Here is a 23,379-nt window from a genome sequence, read left to right as displayed (position 1 = left end):
GAGATGGTTTGGGATGAGTTGGACCACAGAGCGAAGGAAAAACAGCCAACAAGTGCTCAGCATATGTGAGAACTCCTTCAAGACTGTTGGAAAAGCATTCCAGGTGAAGCTGGTTGAGAGAATGCCAAGAGTGTGCACAGCTGTCATCAAGGCAAACATTGGCTACTTTGAAGAACCTAAAACATAAAACATATTTTGATTTGTTTAACACTTTTGTGGTTACTACATGATTCCATATATGTTCTTTCATAGTTTTGAAGTCTTCACTATTATTCTACAATTCATGAGTAGGTGTGTCCAAACTTTTGACTGATACTGCACATACATAGTATACACACACACAATTTTGTACATATCATTTTATGGTTCATTTTGAAAGATAAACTTGAATACACGTTGTTGGTAGTGAAGTCAATTATACCATGCTAATTTCAAGTCTATATTTCTCAAAAAGATTAAGTTAAATGTGAATATTTAGGACAGTTAGTTGGCTAAGTTGATCCGTCTTTTTGGAACCACCCCTGGGTAATTTAACAGCGTAACCCTCTAAGTGGAACGTACCATGGGTTGCTGCATGCCCAGGGCCTGGTTCTGAGCCTGGGTACCGGGGGGCTGGGCCGACGCTACCTGCTGTTGTTGTTGTTGCTGCTGTTGTTGTTGTTGTTGTTGTTGAACTTGTTGGGGCTGGACCTGTTGCTGTTGTTGAACCTGTTGTTGCTGCTGAACCTGTTGTTGCTGCTGAACCTGTTGTTGCTGCTGAACCTGTTGCTGCTGAACCTGTTGCTGCTGAACCTGTTGCTGCTGCTGCTGAACCTGTTGCTGCTGCTGTTGTTGTTGCTGAGCCTGCTGCTGTTGTTGTTGTTGCTGAGCCTGCTGCTGTTGTTGTTGTTGCTGAGCCTGCTGCTGTTGTTGTTGTTGCTGAGCCTGCTGCTGGGCCTATAGGGCCAGGGACAAACACAGGAAAAGAGCAGGGTTAGACCATAGTACAACACCTGTGTTAGATCATCAGGTAAAGCATTGAATGAATGTTCAAGTGGTTATGTAGATATATAGCACATTGAGTGGCAATAGCAGTACGTGTGTTGTTGCAATAGTATTGACCTACTGTTCCATGTTGGTCTGTAGTGTTAGAGATTGTTAGTAGTATTTAGACAATTAGACAAAGCATACTCTGAGTGCCTGCTGTCTGAGGTACTGCTGCTGTTGCTGCTGGGCTTGTTGCTGCTGGGCCTGCTGTTGCTGCTGCTGCTCGGCCAGCATCTGGTTTGGTCTCATGCCCGGGTGGACCCCCATGTGGCTCAGGGGCTGCATGACGGGAGCTGGCTGGATGGACTGGTGGGGAAACCTGGAGATGGTGGAAGAGAGACAAATTCAGTGGACAGGTACATCATCAATGTTTCGTGGGGCGACGCACAATTGGCTTAGCGTCGTCCGGGTTAGGGAGGGTTTGGCCGGTAGGGATATGTGGATATTGTAAAGTGTAAAGTGGTAAAGTGTGTAAAGTGTAAAGTGGATATTGTAAAGTGGTTGTTCCACTGGATATCATAAGGTGAATGCACCAATTTGTAAGTCGCTCTGGATAAGAGCGTCTGCTAAATGACTTAAATGTAAATGTAAAATGTTTCATAAATACACCACTATATCTTGAATAAGGTCACTGTTGTCCAATAGTGCTACAGCATGGAACAAAGACGTGTTCTGTGACTGCAGTGTCCAATGTTCCTATCTACCCCATTAAAGTAAATCAAGAGTCCAGTTTCTGGGTGGGACTGACTGATAACACTGTATCCAGATACTAGGCAGTGATGCTAAATGTGACATATTTAAGGCCTTGATATGTGCAAGAAAAAGGAGTGAAAAATGGAACTCCATGAACACAATATGAGCTAAAAGTAACCTAAATATCCTTAATAAATGGACAGTAGACAACCCTGTGCTATTGGGGTGTATTGTCCACACCCCCACCCCTCTGCAACTCCTCCCTCCTGCCCACCTTGGTGTGTTCTGCATGGTGTGTGAGTAGCCTGGTGCCTGCTGGTGAACATAGCCGCTGGGCCTCTGCCTCAGAGAGTCCACCACGGCCGGGTTGGCCCCCGGGTGGCTTCCCTGGAAGCCCTGGTTCCCATACGATGGAGGGACTATACCACCCGCCTGAGAGGGGTGTGGCTGCATCCCAATGTGGGAGCCGTACGTGGTATATCCCTGGGAGATGTTCTGCACATGGAGAGAGGGAAACCAGAATGTTCATGAAAATAGGACCAATATGCAGGGAGGAGATGGGTAGAATACTGATGATCAGGAATAGAGGACACTAGTTTATACATGTGGTCAATTTCAGAGGTGGAGGAAATATAAGAAAACAGGTTGTACTGATTCATCTGGAAAGAAAATCACATGAAATGTTGCTGAGAGTGTCTCATCTGAAAGACTTGCCTGACTTGGCTGCATGGAGCTGTATTGTTGGTTAGGCGTCATCTGCCTCATCTGTGGTCCTATCATACTCTGGTTCTGAAAATGACAAGAGACAACAGTCATCCTCCAACGTTCTCTAAAAGCAATGTGCTGCTTTTTACACCTGAAGGCCAACATTTTTTTCTCCACAGGGAGTGAATTCCAACTCAAACTTATCAACATGTCCTGCGTACAGCGAAAGCCAGGTTCAAGGTCCTATTCTGTGAGCATGTTAATAACACTTCTAGCAAACCCCTCAGGCACACTGTGGTAGATCCAGTCCAGAATAACCTCTGTACTCACTACTGTCCCCTTCCAGTGGAGTCTAGTTACTGCACACTCACCAGTCTGACCTGTAGCTGCTGGCGCAGAATCTGACCCTGCGGAATGTTGGGTTGGGGCTTGTAGCCCATCGGGTACTGCTTGTCCATGCCCATCATGCCTGGCATGCCACCTTGCATGCCGGGCATCATGCCTGGGTAGCTGGGCCGCGTGGGCATCATCTTGCCCATTTGAGGGTTCCGTGCTGGTCGGTACGGGGTGTCCAAACCAGGGCCTCCTGAAGGGGAAAAAGATGAGCGTTAAAGTCAAAATTCCAAATAGCTTCAACACAGTCCTGGGGGAACTACACAGTCCTGGGGGAACTACAAGGTTGTAGGGTTTTGCTCCACCCCAGCATTAAAATCTAGTCCTGGAATGGAACAAAACACATCACATTCAAAGGTCATGAGAAGAATACAGGTTTCCAGAGTGTTTTTTTTCTTGATAGTAATGTAAAAACACACTAGTAATAAATACAATAGGGCCTGTATTCATCAGTATCAGAGTAGGAGTGCTGACCAAAGATCAGGTACGCACCCCGCTGTCCTTGTAATCTTAATCATCATGATCTATAAAGGCAAAACTGATAGTGGATCAGAACCCTGATTTTAGACAATGATAATGTTGGCACTGACCTGGAGGCAGAGGCTGGTTCTGGGCATACATGCCCATGGGCTGCTGGTTGTAGCCTATCCTGCTGTAGGGGTGGGCCTGCTGGCCAATGAGGGTGTCTGGGGGTATACACGTTCCATACGACACTCCACCCTGGGTACGGGTCACATAGTCCTGTAGAGAGGAGAAGACGTGCATCTTCTATGAGACATGCTACTTGTATAGAACGGTAATATGTGGGCCTTGCGAGTGGCGCAGCGGTCTAAGGCATCACTACAGATCTGGGTTCGATACCAGGCTGTGTTGCTGCCAGCCACGAACCGGGAGACTCATGAGGTGCAGCCAATCGTCAATTGGCCCAGCGTCGTCCGGGTTAGGGGAGGGTTTAGTCGGCCGGGATGTCCTTGTCCCATCATGCTCTAGTGACTCCTGTGGCGGGCCGGGCGCACTCACACTGACACGGTCGTCAGTTGTACGGTGTTTCCTCCGACACATTGGTGCGGCTGGCTTCCGGGTTAAGAGAGCAGTGTGTCAAGAAGCAGTGCGGCTTGGCAGGTCGTGTTTCGGAGGACGCATGGGTCTCGACCTTCGCCTCTCTCTCGAGTCCGTAAGGGAGTTGCAACGAAGGGATAAGACTATAACTACCAAATAGATATCATGAAATTGGAGAGAAAAAAAAAGACTGGTCATACGTGCAACAACCTCATCATCCAGCTTTTGGACCCTTAGAACAAGGCCTTCAAATCCCTGTCAAGATGCCACTCATGAGTGCTTAAAGCTATGAGTAACTTTATATCTCTAGATCTGAAAGGATCAGACCGGTATAAATAACATGGTTGCAACTCCATCTTGCCTTCTGATAGGCTAGGTAGAATACAGGACCTGTCCCAGTGTTGGACAGGACCTGTCCCAATGTCTCACTAACCTCAGTCTTGTTGGACAGGACCTGTCCCAGTGTCTAAGTAACCTCAGTCTTGTTGGACAGGACCTGTCCCAATGTCTCACTAACCTCAGTCTTGTTGGACAGGACCTGTCCCAGTGTCTCACTAACCTCAGTCTTGTTGGACAGGACCTGTCCCAGTGTCTAAGTAACCTCAGTCTTGTTGGACAGGACCTGTCCCAGTGTCTCACTAACCTCAGTCTTGTTGGACAGGACCTGTCCCAGTGTCTCACTAACCTCAGTCTTGTTGGACAGGACCTGTCCCAGTGTCTAAGTAACCTCAGTCTTGTTGGACAGGACCTGTCCCAGTGTCTCACTAACCTCAGTCTTGTTGGACAGGACCTGTCCCAGTGTCTCACTAACCTCAGTCTTGTTGGACAGGACCTGTCCCAGTGTCTAAGTAACCTCAGTCTTGTTGGACAGGACCTGTCCCAGTGTCTAAGTAACCTCAGTCTTGTTGGACAGGACCTGTCCCAGTGTCTCACTAACCTCAGTCTTGTTGGTGGACGGTGTCTTCTTCTTCTTGGTCTTCTTCTTGGTTGAATCGGACGACACCACAGAGACGCTCTTCTCCGGCTTCACTGGCTCCGCCATCTTCTTCTCGGGTTCCTGGGGTGCGGGCGTGGGCGGCTCCTCATCCTCAGGGGGCAGGGGGAGGGGTTCCAGGTAGTAGCTGCGCGGCTTGGGCTTCAGGTGGGTGTGGTAGAGGAGGAAGCGCTGCTGTTCCTCGAACTTGGTCACCTTACGGTCCACGCGCACCGTACCAAACCAGCCCCAGGAGAGAGGGGCCGAGTGCTTGAGGCCCTCGAAAACATCCCACGGAGAGATCTTCTGCTTGGTCGACACTTGGAGACCCTGACGGTAAAGGAGGAAGATGGTTTTACATCAATAAAAATTACAATTATTAGTGTTGCCACAAATATCTCCTGACAACTACGATGTTGAGAGGCAGGAATATTAAGCAGGCATGGGTTCAAATACAATTTGTTTTCAGGAACTTTGAGCATTTGAAGGTGCCTGGACTGCATCTAGACAAGAGTGTATGGTTTACAGTTTTGGGACTATTCCATTGGTTCCACTTTGCCAGGCAATCTCAATCAAGTATTTGAACTAAAACCCAGGTCTGCTATTTAGAGAAGTTACTGAAGACATTCCTAGTGAACAGCTAAAAGACAAGATTTTATGAAGAACCGTGTGGGACAAAAAGTCAATCTCAATACGGGTGACAGAGAAACAGTAATACAGGCAACAATTGAGTTGACAATACCTTCAAAGGGTCAGAGCTCATAGTACTGTACCTCCTTCTCAAAGCCAGCGATCTTGTTGCCCTTGGTGTCAATAAGCGAGCCCTGTGGTTCACACGTGATGACATCACGGGTCTGCTTGGGCAGGGGGAGCAACTGCCGCACCTTCTCCAGACTCTCTGACTGCCGGTCACCCAGCTCTTTCTGCAAATACACAACATTTGAGTTGTTGATACCTTTGAGCAGAGAACGAGACAAAAAGTATTTAATTTAAAAGTTTCCTAGCATTTTTTAAAAGTAGTTTGATTCAACTGAATTCTAGGCGAGTGGGGACCTCTTGTGGCGAGCACAGAGCATAATACCCTTCCACTGACTTCAATAGATAAAATACAAAATGGTGGAATACTCTGCTACATAGGACATACATTATTATATATTCCACATAACCACAATATGTGGTATGTGGACACCTGCTCGTCAAGGATATCATTCCAAAATCATGGGCATTAGTATGGAGTTGGTCTCTACTTTGCTGCTATAACAGCCTCCACTCTTCTGAGATGGCTTTCCACTAGATGCTGGAACATTGCTGCAGGGACTTGCTTCCATTCAGCCACAAGAGCATTAGTGAGGTTGGGCACTGATGTTGGGCGATTAGGCCTGGCTCACAGTCGGTGTTCCAATTCATCCCAAAGGTGTTCGATGGGGTTGAGGTCAGGGCTCTGTGCAAGCCAGACAAGTTCTTCCACACCGATCTCGACAAACCATTTCTGTATGGACCTCGCTTTGTGCATGGGGGCATTGTCATGCTGAAACAGGAAAGGGCCTTACCCAAACTGTTGCCAGAAAGTTGGAAGCACAGAATCATCTAGAATGTCATTGTATGCTGTAGCATTAAGAATTCCCTTCACTGGGGCCTAACCCAAACCATGAAAAGCAGCCCCAGACCATTAATCCTCCTCCACCAAACTTTACAGTTGGCACTACGCATTGGGCAGGTATTGTTCTCCTGGCATCCGCCACACACAGATTCGTCCGTCGTACTGCCAGATGGTGAAGCGTGATTCATCACTCCAGAGAACGCTTGGCATTGCGCATGGTGATCTTAGGCTTGTGTGCGGCTGCTCGGCCATGAAAACCCATTTCATGAAGCTCCCGACGAACAATTATTGTGTTGATGTTGCTTCAAGGCAGTTTGGAACTCGATAGTGAGTTTTGCACCCGAGGACAGACAGTTTTCTACGCATTTCAGCACTCGGCAGTCCCGTTCTGTGAGCTTGTGTGGCCTTCCACTTCGCGGCTGAGCCGTTGTTGCTTCTAGATGTTTCCACTTCACAATAACAGCACTTACAGTTGACCGGGGCAGCTCTAGCAGGGCAGAAATTTGATCAACTTACTTGTTGGAAAGGTGGCATCCTTTGGCGGTGGCACGTTGAAAGTCAGAGCTCTTCAATAAGGCCATTCTACATCAATGTTTATCTATGGAGATTGCATGGCTGTGTGCTCGATTTTATACAGCAAGGGTGTGGCTGAAATAGCAGAATCCACTCATTTGAAGGGGTGTCCACATACTGTTGTATATATTGTGTACATCCAGTGTGATGTGTGTGATCTTACCCGGAGCTTCTTGACCAGGTTCATGTAAGCCCTCTTGTTCTCCTCCATGCTGCCCTGAGAGATGCTAGACATGTCAGCAGCCAGCGTGCCATTAATTAGCACACTCAGCATGTCTAGTACCGTGGTGAAGAGCTCACTGAGAGAGAGAGAGAGCGGGGGGGAGCGAGTGAGCGTGAGGGAGGGAGGTAGGGAGAGAGAGCGAGCGAGCGAGCGAGCGAGTGGAAGAGAGAGCGGGAGGGGAGGAAATTATACAGGGATGCATTACATGGTGACGTTACAATAACAACAAATGAACACATGAAGTTTAAAATGTGTGAGCAGTTGTGTTGTGACTTACTTGTTGGACTGCATGTCCACTGTACCGCTGCTAATGATGTCGAGGAGTAGCACGGCCCACTCCGTGGTCTGCTGTGTACTGCGTTGTACCGTGTCAAACATCCCACCCACCTGGACAGCAAAGATAACACATCCAATTTCTTTTTAGTATGCATTTCAGAACCGTTCATGAAAACTCAAAGGGCGAGAGTTAAAAAAAGATATTATAATAATTTGATCTCTACATACTTTAAATGGATAAAACAACAGTGTTCTGTAGCAGTAAGTAACTGGTTTTCATCTGTTTACAGACGTACTTTGTTAAGTTCATGTTTTAAGTATCCCTATATTTCTGTTATTACTCTGTGCTATCACTCTGTTATTAGTACGGCTGTGCCGGAGTCTCACTGTTGATGGACCTGACCTGAGCGCAATGGCAACCATGTATTGTGGAAATACGGTTTAGTAAACGTTGTTAAACTAGAACCTAGTCGTTGTGTCATTTTAAGTTAACACTTTCCAATCCTTCCTAGTGAGGAATTTCGGTCCCCTTAGATACCATCTGGTCCAAACTGATACTGAGACAAGTGACCACTTCCAGGCATGACAGGGATAACATGACTATGATGACGAAGAGCCCTCACCAGATTAAGCCGCAGCTTCAGCGCCTCATGCATCATCTGCTTGGCCTTGCAGTCGTCCTGGTACTGGTCCTCCCGCCAGTTCGTTACAATCTGGAAGATGGAAACGCAGCCAATAGCCGCAGTCAGCATGAGACGGCACATTTAGCCAACATTAAGCACACTGAGGGGGGAATCCTAACTTGAGATGTACATTTTTACACAAAAGTGTGTTCATTGATGTCAACAGAATCTTCAGTTATGCACACAGATCTCAAGTTGGGATTTGGGCCTAATAGAGGTGAAGTGGGAGAAGACGGGGGGAGTTGTCTGACTCCTCCAGCTGAATTCTTCCGCTGCTCTATGTTAGCTACATACTTCAGTCAGACTGACATTGTTGAAGTGATGTCAAAATGACAGTTGTTGTACAAAACAAAGTCATCAGTGATTGGATTATCTCTAAGTAATCAGAATATTAAAACCAATGACATTTTCAAACCGCTGCTTTAACCACGTGTGTTCTGGCTCTGGGTCAACCCATCAATTTCTGGAGGAAAAATTAGAATGTGTTTGCGTTCTAGAAATTGTCAGGGAGGTAACTCCCATCCAGACTCACTGCAGAAAGGAAACAAACTTCTGTGGGTGTGGCGTAGCATTTGGAGTTTGGGTAGACAGGAAAATGGAGGAGAGGCTGTGTTGAGTGTTACCTGCTGCACCTGGCTGTAGAGGGAAGTGAGGAGGCCCTCCCTCTGCTCATCCTGACCTTTTAGACAGGTCAGCACCAGAGACAGGAAGGGCTGCTGGCTCAGCAGAGACATGCTGGAAACAGACAAAAGTGTAAGGGCAATACATCCACCATCAATTTGGGAATATTGAAGCTGGGGCAAAAATGTTATCATAATTGCATCATAATAACTCCTGCATCCAATTTGTTTTTAGTATCTAACACAGATTATCACGCTTTCGGGATGAAAGTACAACTATGTTGACAAAATGAGCATTATCCAAATGACCCAAAATAGTCGGGGTGAGTTGTCTGACCTTTTCTGTTTCTGCCGGTCCCTCTCCTTGCGTGAGGAGGACCCCAGATGCTGGCCCTTCTCTAGCTCCTCCCCTGCCGCCTTCAGGACGTGGCCCTGGACCGAGGTGGGCAGCTTGGCTATCAGTGGCGCCACCAGCCACACACCAGACCGCTCAGACGAACTGGGGGGAACACAAACAAAAAGAATGAGCTGTTACGCTGAGGTTAGATTTCACCAACAATGAGAAAGCATGTTTGATGATTCTTTAGCTTACGGGTAGGAAACTAGATTCAGCCACGGGATCATTTGTGTCACAGCGGATGGTCGGTGGGCCGGAACATAATTATAATATTTGTACATTGCAAATTAACAACAACTAAGCCCAATAAGAGATTGTATTTGATAACAATTTCATACCTTGATTTCATTGAGACACGATCACGTCTCTTTTTATTCATGGGAATATTTGGGAACAGATTTCCAAAATTAAACATATTTTTAGCTGAATTCCTGGTGATTTATCTTTTTTTACCTACAAACTAAAATCCTTAGAAAATTCTCTACACTGAATGCACAAAACTTTAGGAACACTGCCATTTCCATGACATAGACTGACTGACCAGGTGAACGCTATGATCCCTTAATGATGTCACTTGTTAAATCCACTTCAAATCAGTGTAGATTGAGACATGGATTGTGTATGCGGGTTATTTATAGGGTGAATGGGAAAGACAAAAGTTAAGTGAACAGGGTATGGTAGTAGGTGCCAGGCGCACCGGTTTTACAGTTTTTACTGAAATCTTCAGGGGGCCAAAAACAGTCACTCGCAGGGCAGCTTTGGCCCGCGGACCACCTGTTTCAGACCCCCGCTTTAGCGGATTCAAATGGTTTCACCAAAAGAGATAATATGAAAACAATGGATATTTTCTGGTTGAAATTTGATAATTGGTAGTGCCTATGATCCATGCTTGTTTCAATGCATTTCAACAAAAAGTTATAATAAAATAATAAGATTGCAAATAACCCTTTTACCATGTGTTTTCTCCGATAACTCAATATTCCTACATATTTTTTACGGTGTGGCTGCGGATCCAACTTTTCTGGACCCCTCTTTCCGACAGCTAAAGGTCCAGAAGCTTCTCCGCATGTGCGAGTCTCTTTACTTTATGAGAAACCTGCACATGCTCAGGCTACTCAGGCGAATGGTGCTTGTTTAATAAAGTAAAATCAATATTTGAAAAATTTAAGTATTCTACATAACAGAAGTGAATATAATAGCGTGACCAAAACTCAAAAGCAGACATCACAAGGCAAAATATGTGCTTTGATTGAAACTAAAAACACAGGTATGCTACAGTTTAACACCATGCTCTAAAATGTACTCACTGTACCTACTTTGAAACACTGTATAACTCAAGAAGATCTAAACGCATATCCCCATGAAACTGATGGAGATCAAATAGTTGGTATGCAGCTGCTACATAGACATTTCACCAGTAAAACATGAAGAATTATCATTCACGATTGACAGTGAGACTTGTGAAGGGAGGGGGACCACAGAAATGTGTGTGTAAAGTAGAGGCAAAGAAACCCATGCGCAGAACGTGATTCAGATCTTCAGCTCTGGTGAAAAGGGATTCAGGGGGGCGGGAGGGGGAGGTTACCTACAGTTCCGCAGTCTCTACCTATTTTTAAAAAGGGAGAATTTAGAAAGGTGACACACACACACCTCAACACTGGTTTCTTGCTTGGGTTGTTGCTGTTGGAGGCAGAACCTCCAGCGCCGGCTGACCCGTTCCCTGAGAGGTTGGTGGAGTTCATCTCCGCTGACTTCTGGAACACCTCGATAGTGGCCTTGGCGATGTTCTCCAATAAGGAGTACAGCTCCTGCAGGGAGACAAGGAAGACGAGTTCGTCCACTTAACCTCAATCACAGGGAATTGATCCCTGAACAAGATGGCTGCCATTATCATCACATTCTACAGTTATGAAGGGTTATGACATAGAATATTAAAGTGGGTTATCTCAATGTACTTCATTGAATCAAAGGCACACTTGGAACTTTACAGATGGATTGTATTCTAAATCAATATTTTATTGAGAAAAAAACAAAAATGCTTAATTGTGCCTAGATGGCAGTGTTGTGAGTGTTTTCAGGGCCTTACAGGACACTGGAGTCTGGTAACTTACGTTGTTAGTACTCTGCTTGATCATAAGCTGCAGCTCCAGGGATGACTGTCTCATGGTCCACTGGTCCATGTTCTAGAGGCAGGAGGATAGGACACCACTTTTAGACATTTATATACCACAATCATCTCCAAGCAGTTAAATAGTCAGAGACCTTTAGCTCCACTCGCCCTGTAGCGCCGCTTTAGTCAGCAGATGGCAGTAATGCCATTCACAAAACTCAGAACACTCATGTACCCTAATGTGGTCTGCTGAGCTAAGGCAGGGGTTCAGAGACAGTTCACCCACTGATTCCTTCTAGCACCCACAACTCCCCCATTTCTAATGAATGTGCCGTGTGCGTCTTTCTGCTGTGCTCTCAGCCATCCCCAAGGATCATCTAGGGCTGACACTGATTCACTTACAACTTGCCTTGATGGCTTCAAAAAACCATTTCAAAGCAATTTCCAGAAAAAGCTTTTAGGTCATACATCTGCTGCCCTTGATGGAAAAGGGAAAAGTGAAAATTCTACTCTGCCCATGAGAAGTGCTGTCTGTTGCCAGGGCAACATTCAGCGCAGACAGAAATGTAATGTTTCCTTATTCTACATTACAGAAAGGCATGTTTGTTCCACAAAGTTTTTATCTGAATGTTCCACAACATTGTGCCCTGCTGAACGCAGCCCTGTGGTCAGTGCATAGGGCTTGTGTGGGCTGACCTGGAGGATGTGTTTGATGCGCTGCCTCTGGGGGTTGTCCCCCTCCTCACTGTCCAGCTGGCGGTGGGGGTAGCAGATGAGCTGCAGCAACCGCTGGGCCTGGATGTTAACCAGCACCGGGTCCTGCAGGGCACTGCTGTCCTCCGACAGGGACCTGAGACAGCGCTCGCCCACCCACTCCTGACGGAGGATAGCATGAGAGATGGGTGAAGAGAGAGAGATCACCAAGGGGTATATACTGAACAGGGTTTGGGTTAATTCAGTTTTCAATTCAGTCAATGCAGAAAGAGAATCGAAATTAAAATCATAATAAAAAAATTACTTATTGTATCATATGAAGAAAATAAAAAAATCACTACATCAATTTAAAAATACTTTCTGAGTTTGTTTTTCCACTGTACACAATCTGTCAACAACAGCTAGGCACACAGTCCTTTTATTTATGGTAAGAGCAAATTGAGATTTACAATGACTGCACCTGTCGGCATTCAGCAACTACCACTAAACAATGTGCTTCTCTGTGGAAAACAGAAGTAGTGGTCATGACTCAAGTTTGTAATTGTTGGTGTTGTGGAGGAAAATAACAGACTAACGGGTGGGGGGGGGGGTCAACCTTGCCTCTCATGAGAGCACCAAGGACCCGTTTTCAAAAGTTATCTATCTGGATTTAGACTATCGGATAGAGGATTAAATGCATAGAAATAGAGTGCCATTACCAGAGAAGGGGTCAATTCCATTTCAATTCAGGAAGTGAACAGAAATTTCAGTAGCTTTCAATTTGAACAATTTGAATTTCAGTTTACTCCTGGGTTGACTGAAATGAAACTGTAATGAAATGGACTCCACACCTGGACATTACTGCATTCGGAAATATGCAGCTTCTGGTGTGAGGGAAAAATGTAACCCTGGTGTGAACGATAACCTTCTTTCTCATGTTCTCACCTGTTGGCAGATGCTCTTCAGCACATACTTGGCGTACACGTCCAGGCTGGCCGTTTCTATGGAGACGGTGCGGCCGCCCGACTTCTTGGAACCCATGTCGTCATCGGCGATGTCGTCGAGGCCGGCGGGGTGAGAGAATCCCGATCCCTTCAGTTCTGCATCGCCTAGAGAGAGATGGAGAAAGAATGTTACAAAAAATATAACTTAAGGGTTATGTGGTCTTACTGGTGACCAGTTGTAATAGATAGACATTTAATAACTATAATTACATCAATCTAATCACATTCAATTGTCAAAGTGGACTTATATGCAACTTTAAGGACAAAATAATAGCATAATACTGAGAGTTGTACCCAGCATAAAGACGGCCTTTAGGACAGCAAAAACAGCTCCAACCACTATGCTGTTCTGCGAGGCAGCCAGAAGGTGACGGTCACACGACGACCGGATCCCAACAGAAGATTTATCTGCAAAATATAAAATTGTATCTTTAAAACAATCATTAAATCAAAGCATTTATTAATTAATTAATTTCCTCCGATGTGGGTTCAAATGGGTGTGGGGTGCTGGGGATTGCTGTGTGTGTACCTGACTTGGCTCCATCCTGGGGGCAGGGGTTGCGCTGGGGGGTCTTGAAGAGGTGCAGCAGGATCCTGCAGGTCAGACGGGCTCCGGGCTCAGAGTCCTGCTCACTGCAGGCTGGGGGGAGAGACACACAGAGAGCAGTAGAGAGGTAGGTTAGAGGGGCACACACACGCCCTCAACACTGAATCTAAATTCTTCAAATTGAAACAAAATTCTAATACATAATGAATGGGCCAGTATGACCAAAAAATATATAGACCTTACACTAACAGCCTTGAGCTTCAAGTTGTCAAGATGACATGGCAAATGAATAACACAGCCAACTACAGAGAACAGAAGCGCTTGAAGAACTTGGAAGGTGTCCTAAATTGACTTTCAAGGAGTACCAAATACCAAGTGCCATTTTCAGAGCCTGGCTGCGAAGGAGTGTCGCCAAACAAGAATTCGACACATAGCTGAACTGCTGGCTAAGGAGGAGAAGGGGAGAGTGTAGGGGGTTGTCTGGCAGCACACGTGGTAACTAACGCCCACAGGGGACTTTGAAAACAGGCTGAATGGGGCCTTGTCCACTGAGCAAGGGGCAGCCTTGACTGGCCACAGCGCATGTGCGTGTGCACACAAACTGCAGAGAGGGATCAAACACACTGTGGCATTTACCTCCCTCTCAGACAAACAGGAGTAAGCAATGCATTATGGGGCAGGGAGTTCCTTCAGAACCTGGAGTGTCATTCAGGCAGGGCAGGCCTCGGTGTACCATTCAATCATTTCTAACAGGACCTGTTGGCTGGGTAGCTGGGCTACATTAAATATAGATCCTGTGGAGAGACTTGGACCTGAGAATCTGTCAGTTAAAGTCTGGGTGGTATTCATTGGGGCATGAGCTTGAAAACGTTTACCAACAAAAAGTGATAATGTACATTTTAGGGCTGGGCGATATGACAATATATAACGTCTATCGTTTCATATTGTGCTCTATCGTTTATTTCGTTGTGTCGCAAATCACACTCTTTACGGCAATATTCTTCGTCAATTGGACGACGCTTTGCGTTCTTCCACACAAATTTGTAAAACAAACTTCGAAGACAGTCTACGTGACACAGAGCTCGTACCTAAAAGAGAGGCAACTTCGGTCTCATGGACGTGGTTTGGGTATGAAAAGTCCGACACAGACCAGAAAACCATGCACTGCAAAATATGCCGGAGGCCGGTCCCGAAAACAGGCTGAAACACCACTAACCTATTTTACCACCTACGCAAGAATCATGTAAAACAGTACGGAGAGAGTCTACGGATAAGACCCCAAAAAGTACAGTCGAGTGCTCAAAACAAACCCTCGACTCAGACGTTGCAAGAGGCTGTTGCCCGCGGAACACCATATGGCAAAGAATCACGAAGCTGGAAGGAGATAACAGCTGCAGTTACAACTTACATCTGCAAAGACACGGCTCCAATTTGCAAGGTCGAGAAACGGGGGTTTCGTGAGTTGGTGCCAACACTCGACCCAAGGTACCAAATGCAAATTGATGTGACACGTATTAATGCCAAAATAACATGCAAAACAAGCAAGCCCCCCCAAAAAAATATATATTTTAGGCCTACATTTATTTTGTTTGCAACTGTAGTTGAAGTGTTTTCTATTTACCTTTATAGATTTTATACATTCATATTTTTACATGCTTAATTTAAAATTTGCACAGGTTCTAAATAAAATAAAATATGAGTAAGTACCTTTTATTTGTTTGATTATAATTCAAAATGTAATAAGAAATAGGCCTTTACAAGGTCATTTTATATAAACGTTCATTTAATTTACAGAAAATGTGCTATATCGTGATATGTATCGTTATCAGGATGAGATTTTGGCCATATCACCCAGCCCTAGTACATTTCTTATTGGAAAAGTCCAGGTAGTCCCTCAATGTTTCAGTTAGTTTTCTTCCATTTGGTGCCTAATGTACAGGACCCTGGCTACGGGTCTGACAGAGGAGCTCTTACCAGCGTTGAGGAGGGAGGGGATGGCTACGCAGCGGACCAGGTCCTCCAGAAGAAGACACTGGCGGGCGATGAGGATGGCTACGAAGGTGGCCAGAGAGTCATGGAAGGAGAGATCGCTGACCTGAGACGGAAGAGAGAAGGAAACAGAGAGGAAATGTTCACAGTTGATGTGAACTGCCAGTGTTCCCCTCTAACCCGTGCCTCACAGAGCCTGAGTGAGCAATGCACATTAATTGGTGCAGAGAGAGAGGCGCAAGGCTATTGCAAGGTGTGTGTATGCTGCGAGTGTGAACACTCACATCCACATTGCACAGGAGGTCGTTGAAGCCACAGTTGCCGTTGTTGGAGGAGCAGCAGAGGGCTTTGAGGACGCCCAGCCACTCAGCACTCAGAGAGCGACAGTAGGCAGTCAGCTCCGCACATAGGATCCCAATGTCATTCACCCTGCAGAGATAGACATTAAACTCGTAACACCTTACTATTGAATTCAGGTAAGATACGTATACCTGGTGAGTTGACAGTTACTAAGTCAAGAATCCTGTATTGTTTCAATGCATCTGGACATACCAATAATTGATTGTTGATAATGGTTTTATAGAAAAACAATGCTTGCCTCTCGGGGTCCCTGTGGTCCACGCACACGTCCATGAGCACGTTGCAGACGAAGCTGTAGCGGTTGGCGGGGCTGTCATTGAGGATCTTACCCACCATGCTGTGGTTGAAATTGTGGGCCGACGGATTGGCGATGGCCTCCATCATGAACACAGGGTCCCACAGCATGTTGGAGTCAGACGGGTCAATGTTACAGTATATGGAGTTCTTCACCTTGGAGCAGAACTCACTGGACAAAAGAGGGAGAGAAAGGACACCGATTGGTTCTCCTATCATTATATGGCTACCATGTGGGGCAAAATATTTTAGTTTCAACACAATATTAGCATGTAACATGACTTGGCCCCCTAAAACATCACAGGGAAACTACAGTATACAATAAAACTGCATTGAACAGTTGCTAGTGTATGTTGATGTTTTACCTGAAGATCTCTCCAAACTTGCTCTTTAGGTGACAGCAGGAGGTATAGAGGTCGTACAAGTAGGCCAGGATACAGCGCTCGGCTGAGGAGCAGTCGGCTGGGTTCACCCCCGACTTCACCACGATGCGCAACCTGGTCAATGAATAGTATTAAAACAAGCTTTCTGTACTAAATGAGTTATAGAAGACAGGTTGAATCGAGTGCAGGATACAAGGGCACCAATGGAATAGTCCACACTTCAAAGTATTTGAGGGGCGTATTTGATTTAGTTACAATTTTCTATGACCCAGGTCTGTAAAAAAAACAGAGGCGGGTTTATTGGCAGTGAATAGATTAGGTACCCAACTGTTTCTGCATCCAATAACGCAATGTTATTGAATAGCACCCCCAGGCTATAGAGGTGAATGGTTAAGGCTTGGATAACATTAGCATCCAGGCTATAGAGGTGAATGGTTAAGGCTTGGATAACATTACCACCCAGGCTATAGAGGTGAATGGTTAAGGCTTGGATAACATTAGCATCCAGGCTATAGAGGTGAATGGTTAAGGCTTGGATAACATTAGCATCCAGGCTATAGAGGTGAATGGTTAAGGCTTGGATAACATTAGCATCCAGGCTATAGAGGTGAATGGTTAAGGCTTGGATAACATTAGCATCCAGGCTATAGAGGTGAATGGTTAAGGCTTGGATAACATTACCACCCAGGCTATAGAGGTGAATGGTTAAGGCTTGGATAACATTAGCACCCAGGCTATAGAGGTGAATGGTTAAGGCTTGGATAACATTAGCACCCAGGCTATAGAGGTGAATGGTTAAGGCTTGGATAACATTAGCACCCAGGCTATAGAGGTGAATGGTTAAGGCTTGGATAACATTAGCACCCAGGCTATAGAGGTGAATGTTTAAGGCTTGGATAACATTAGCACCCAGGCTATAGAGGTGAATGTTTAAGGCTTGGATAACATTAGCACCCAGGCTATAGAGGTGAATGGTTAAGGCTTGGATAACATTAGCACCCAGGCTTTTGAGGTGAATGGTTAAGGCTTGGATAACATTAGCACCCAGGCTATAGAGGTGAATGGTTAAGGCTTGGATAACATTAGCACCCAGGCTATAGAGGTGAATGGTTAAGGCTTGGATAACATTAGCACCCAGGCTATAGAGGTGAATGGTTAAGGCTTGGATAACATTAGCACCCAGGCTATAGAGGTGAACGGTTAAGGGCACGGCCAAATTGGCCTGTAGATTTGATCCATATCTGTGATTTTCAATGCTTTCTCAATGGGCGTCGCACGTTGACGGTCAACGAACAGGCCGACGGTTACATTAGCCAATTAGAAAAGAGGAGCACGCACACAGACCAAAATTCACCCTTTCTAATTTGGTGTCCGTTCTCCACGGAGCAGTCTGGCTAAAGCCTAAAGGGTTAAGCTTGTAAGACTTACCCGTCAAAGACCTGTGCCGTCTGCTCTGGGTTGAGGATGAGGCAGGAGTGGTACCTCCTCAGCACGGCCACGATGCACAGACACAGACCTGTGGTGTAGCTACCCACCAGGCTGGATGACTTGAGCAGCAGCTCTGCCTCCACCAGGCTCAGCTCATTCAGCAGCTAGATACACACAAATGCACAGGGAAGAGAGAGAAGGTTATAGAAAGACGATTCATACAAATGATACTAAAGCATAAAGGGGAGAACAGCAGTAAACAACCACTAACAGAAACCGGTGAGAGAGAAGCAGACTCAGGCATAAGAGTAGACATTAAAGGAAATATTACTGTATAAATATGAGAAGTGGAATTAAATGCTGTGATTATATGCCTTGACATTAGAGACAAAGCTATACCTGAATGGCAAAGTCGATGAGGCCACTAATGTTGAGGGAGTACTCCATGAGGTCAAAGATGAACTGGATGTGCTGGACAAGGGGCAGGTGATAGGACATCCCTAAGGCAAAGCTGGTGATCTGTTCCAGAACATTCCTGGACACCTAGTCAGAGAGAAGGCCAACAGGATTATTACCTCTACACAGTAGTGATGTGCAGTTCGCTAACAATGAGTTATTTTGGAACAACTCTTTTTACTGACTTGAGTCATTTTTTCCCCTGGGTGACTAATTTTTTTGACCTGCTGGTCGCAATGAGTCCTACAGCAGGATTAATACATGTTCCTCCGGCTCAGCGGCTCCAGAGACGTGCTCCGACCACCAACTGCAGGTCATATGCGTGCAGGACAATAGGTCATGAGCATAGAGAAGAAAAATACATGTTTAGACAGTAGCGGTGGGTAAAAATCACTGGGGAAGCCAAGGCCAAATGATCGCAGGCATCCCTTGTCTTCAATGCTACGGGCGGTAACAATGTCAAACTCATTTGGACCAGACAGCATCAGATAGATGGCCTACACGTAGAGAGACAGAGGGGCGCTGTTTCGCTCGCTCAGATGCTTCCTCCTGTGAGATACATTCAGCCTCTTGTGAATTGAAGGAAAATTATGAAACAGATAGACGAAAGATACATTTTTTGGGGGGGGTACATTTTTTGTGGGAAGCCTGGCTTCCCTGAGCATACATGAATACACGCCACTGTTTTGAACTGATAATTGATCGCATTGGAGCAAGAATGACTGCAATTAATTGATTATTGAATGTTATGATGGACACAGCTTTGAAGATCCAAAAGCCTCAGCCTCTGCTCAACAAACTCCAATCGTTTGGGGGGCTTCAATTAGCGAACGACTGTGTTTATTACCTTGCCTGACTACCCAGACTCCTTGCTCTGGCCAAACGCTACACCACGCATATTTGTTTCTTCTCAGCAATGGGATGTACAGTATGTAGCGAACAGAGCAGCGGAATAATTTAATGTGAGTTGTCAGGATACTTATTACCCTGACAGTAGTCAATGCATTCCGCCAAGAGTATTTCACAATCTAGTCTGGTTGCGGCCACAACTAGACCTTGTTTCAAAACTATCAATAAATAATTGTATTTGTATGCCTAGGAATCAACCAATATACATAGTTTAAAGCACACGTTTACAAGTCTGTCACAAATGACAGCTCCAATAAGCCCCCTATGGTGAACGCCATGCTAGTAGAATCATGATCAGGCTTGGAAATGTACTATTTTTTGAGGGAGTGATCCATGCTCAATCAAGCACAATCATAAGGTGAGACAAAAAAATGTCAGATGGCCCTTTAACAAGGGACAGGCCATTACCATAGTAATTTGGGCACTTGCTTGTCGGTGATAAAAAATAAAATCTCAAGACTGCAGCAGACAGTTACAGCAAACTCAAACTAACATTGAAAAACCTAGCGTGTGAACAGAACGATGTAACTAGGCAAGAAACACAAGGACAAAGTCACACTTTAGTAGCCTTTCTTGACAATTGGACCAACATTTACATGTGGGCTTTGGATTTTTCAAAACCGTTTCCAAATGCTCTGTGTGACCACCCGCCAACGTGGCTGGTAAAATATAAATTCTACCAATGACAAAATCTTCCCGCATTTGGCAGATGTTAATTTCCAACCCTGATCATAACTCTTTCGAGTTTTCAGGTCCATCGTTCGCGGTATTACTGACTCAAATTAACGAAATTAGTCAAAAGATTGGTTATTTTGACTGAACGAGCCAAAAATACTTGTCAGTAAAGAGCTGAACTTCATCACTACTACACAGGCCTACTGAATATCCATAACATTGTATACTCTAGTAAAGTAATTGAAAATATCAGTTTGCAATTAAAGACATTGTTTTATGAGAATCATTTAACTGTACCTCCAGAAGAATTGAATGGCGGACATATCATAAGTATCGATTTTTACCGAATAACTTGACGATTACAATAGCAAGTTTTGGAGCACACTTAAAATGATGAGATTGAACAGCTATGGGGGGGATGTCTCACCTGAGAGGTGACCTGGTGCTGATCAAAATGGGAGAGGTGCTGGAATTTGGAGAATATGTCCTCTGCTGTGGGGAAGGCCTCAGGCTTAGTCCTCTTTCTCTTCTGTCCTTCCTCTCCTCCTGACAGAGAAGAGACAAATCAAAGTCCTATTAAAAAATATATACAACGCATCATGTAAAGTGTTGGTCCCATGTTTCATGAGCTGAAATAGATTCAAAACATGTTTCATACACACAGAAAGCTCATTGCTCTTGAATTTTGTGCACACATTTGTTTACATTCCTGTTGGTGAGCATTTCTCCTTTGTGCTGGGGACAATAAAAGGCCACTCAAATGTATTCAGATCCCCTCCCTTTCTTCACATTGTTACGTTATAAAATGTATTAAATCGTTTTCCTCATCATTCTACACACAATACCACATAATGACAAAGCTGAAACTGTATTTTAGAGATGTATTAAAAATAAAAAACAAATACATTATTTACATACGTATTTAGACACTTTGCTATGAGACTCAAAATTTAGCTCAGGTGAATCCTGTTTCCATTGATCATCCTTGATTGGAGTCCACCTGTGGTAAATTCAATTGATTGGATATGATTTGGAAAGGCACACACTTGTCTATATAAAGGTCCCCTAGTTGACAGTACAAGTCAGAGCAAAAACCAAGCCATGAGGTTGAAGGAATTGTCCGTAGAGCTCCGAGACAGGATTGTGTCGAGGCACAGATCTGGGGAAGGGTACCAAAACATTTGTGGGATTGAGGGTCCCCAAGAACACAGTGGCCTCCATCATTCTTAATTGGAAGAAGTTTGGAACCACCAAGAATCTTCCTAGAGATGGCCGCCCGGCCAAACTGAGCAATCGGGGAAGAAGGACCTTGGTCAGGGAGATAACCAAGAACCCGATGGTCACTCTGACAGAGCTCCAGAGTTCCTCTGGAGATGGGAGAAACCTCCAGAAGGACAACTATTTCTGCAGCACTCCACAAATCAAGCCTTTACGGTAGAGCGGTCAGACGGAAGCCACTCTTCAGTAAAAGGCACATGATAGATTGCTTGGAGTTAGCCAAAAGACACCTAAAGGACTCTGACCATGAGAAACAAGATTATCTGGTCGGATGAAACCAAGATTGAACTCTTTGGTCTGAATGCCGAGCGTCACGTCTGGAGGAAAACCGGCACCATCCCTACGGTGAAACATGGTGGTGGCAGCATCATGCTGTGGGGATGTTTTTCAGCGGCAGGAACTGGGAGACTAGTCAGCTTTGAGGGAAAGATGAACAGAGCAAAGTACAGAGAGATCCTTGATGAAAACCTGATCCAGAGTGCTCGGGACCTGACTGGGGCAAAGGTTCACCTTCCAAAAGGACAACAACCCTAAGCACACAGCCGAGACAATGCAGGAGTGGCTTCGCAACAAGTTTCAATGTCCTTGAGTGGCCCAGCCAGAACCCGGACTTGAACCCGATCAAACATCTCTGGAGACCTGAAAATAGCTGTGCAGCGACGCTCCCCATCCAACCTGACAGAGCTTGAGAGGATCTGCAGAGCAGGGAGAAACTCCCCAAATACAGGTGTGCCAAGCTTGTAGCGTCACACCCAAGAAGACCCGAGGCTGTAATTGCTTCAAAAAAGTACTGAGTAAAGGGTCTGAATACTTATGCGAATGTGTTACGTTTTATATTTTTTATACATTTCCAAACCTGTTTTTGCTTTGTCATCATGGGGTATCGTGTGCAGATTGAGGGAAAAATATTCTACAATGGATTAAATGTTTAAGGCAGTAACGAATCAAAATGTGAAAAAAGTGAAAGGGTCTGAATACTTTCAGAATGCGCGTGACACTCACACAGCCTTTCTAAAAAGGTTAAAGCTCTACTGATGACAAATGGTTGCGTCCCAAATGGCACCCTAGTCCCTATATATAGTGCACAACTTTTGATCTGTCCCAAATGGCACCCTAGTCCCTATATATAGTGCACAACTTTTGATCCGTCCCAAATGGCACCCTAGTCCCTATATATAGTGCACAACTTTTGATCAGGGCCCCTAGGGCCCGTCACTTTCAAAGTTCACATTATAATGACAGTGCTCAAATGGCTTAAAAACTAAAAAGGAACAGAGAAGGTTATGCAAAGCACAAGGGAAATGGGCTTGTAACCAGAAGGCCATCTGCTCAACTCCTAAGCAGGAATATGGCTGAACATAAATGACTTGAATGACATAAGAAAAAAGCCCTTTAGGCTGCATAATTATAACTTCTCAAATCCCCCTTGTTAATGTCACATGCTAAGAGAGATAAGATGAGTGGCAGCAAATTACAGCTACGAGCATAGAAATTGGACAGGATGGAAATGAATATTGAATATAGGATGCTAGCCCTGGAGTCAATCGTCAAAAATCCTGTGTTAAATAATGAAGAACAGAGAGGAAAGAGTGTTGGAGAAGAGATATGAATGTTTCTGAGGACAGTTTTCAACTTGGGAAACGTTATTGAAGGGATCAGATAGGGGCAGATGTAACAGCAGACTGTCTCTCAAATGGTACCCTATTCCCTACATAGTGCACTACTTTAAGTAGTGGGAATAGGGTTCCATTTGTGATGCACTAAAAAACAGGCACAGCGTCCATCAAAAACAAAGTTAACAAAATAACGTCTCACTGCAATCTGCTCAAACAGTATCTGTAATGTGATAGACAGGGGGCACATCTGCTGAGAGTTGTGAGAATATACAACCTCACTCAATAAATCTATGGTTGCGCATCACGACTGGTGCTCAAATTCATGTCAAAGTCTGGAGTTTCCAGAACGAGCATAGTCTTTCTCTCTACGAGAAAAATTCTAAAAGCAACGGCAGATAGAAACTCACAGGCCATAT

At 45.0% G+C, this 23,379-nt stretch overlaps 1 protein-coding gene across 1 annotated transcript in view; it reads right to left on the bottom strand.

Annotated features, from left to right (window-relative positions):
* The window catches only part of LOC120047990 (mediator of RNA polymerase II transcription subunit 12-like), a 50,506-nt gene that overhangs the window by 2,977 nt on the left and 24,150 nt on the right, over positions 1 to 23,379 (bottom strand). The window contains exons 17-42 of the mRNA XM_038993639.1: positions 20,497 to 20,615; positions 18,429 to 18,572; positions 18,030 to 18,193; positions 16,584 to 16,715; positions 16,163 to 16,390; positions 15,849 to 15,993; positions 15,550 to 15,670; positions 13,558 to 13,668; positions 13,323 to 13,436; positions 12,970 to 13,133; positions 12,028 to 12,207; positions 11,333 to 11,404; positions 10,872 to 11,029; positions 9,162 to 9,323; positions 8,828 to 8,939; positions 8,145 to 8,234; positions 7,523 to 7,632; positions 7,186 to 7,321; positions 5,623 to 5,772; positions 4,814 to 5,179; positions 3,408 to 3,558; positions 2,796 to 3,010; positions 2,434 to 2,508; positions 1,994 to 2,214; positions 1,231 to 1,345; positions 562 to 903 (exon numbers count right to left, since the gene is read on the bottom strand). Coding sequence (XP_038849567.1) covers positions 562 to 903; positions 1,231 to 1,345; positions 1,994 to 2,214; positions 2,434 to 2,508; positions 2,796 to 3,010; positions 3,408 to 3,558; positions 4,814 to 5,179; positions 5,623 to 5,772; positions 7,186 to 7,321; positions 7,523 to 7,632; positions 8,145 to 8,234; positions 8,828 to 8,939; positions 9,162 to 9,323; positions 10,872 to 11,029; positions 11,333 to 11,404; positions 12,028 to 12,207; positions 12,970 to 13,133; positions 13,323 to 13,436; positions 13,558 to 13,668; positions 15,550 to 15,670; positions 15,849 to 15,993; positions 16,163 to 16,390; positions 16,584 to 16,715; positions 18,030 to 18,193; positions 18,429 to 18,572; positions 20,497 to 20,615 — 4,097 coding nt within the window. The remainder of the gene's footprint in view (positions 1 to 561; positions 904 to 1,230; positions 1,346 to 1,993; positions 2,215 to 2,433; positions 2,509 to 2,795; positions 3,011 to 3,407; positions 3,559 to 4,813; positions 5,180 to 5,622; positions 5,773 to 7,185; positions 7,322 to 7,522; positions 7,633 to 8,144; positions 8,235 to 8,827; positions 8,940 to 9,161; positions 9,324 to 10,871; positions 11,030 to 11,332; positions 11,405 to 12,027; positions 12,208 to 12,969; positions 13,134 to 13,322; positions 13,437 to 13,557; positions 13,669 to 15,549; positions 15,671 to 15,848; positions 15,994 to 16,162; positions 16,391 to 16,583; positions 16,716 to 18,029; positions 18,194 to 18,428; positions 18,573 to 20,496; positions 20,616 to 23,379) is intronic.

This window comes from Salvelinus namaycush, chromosome 5 (genome assembly GCF_016432855.1).
Source record: "Salvelinus namaycush isolate Seneca chromosome 5, SaNama_1.0, whole genome shotgun sequence".
Taxonomy (NCBI): Eukaryota; Metazoa; Chordata; class Actinopteri; order Salmoniformes; family Salmonidae; genus Salvelinus; species Salvelinus namaycush.
The sequence above is the reverse complement of the archived record's forward strand: the minus strand, read 5'-3'. Positions and strand labels throughout refer to the sequence as shown.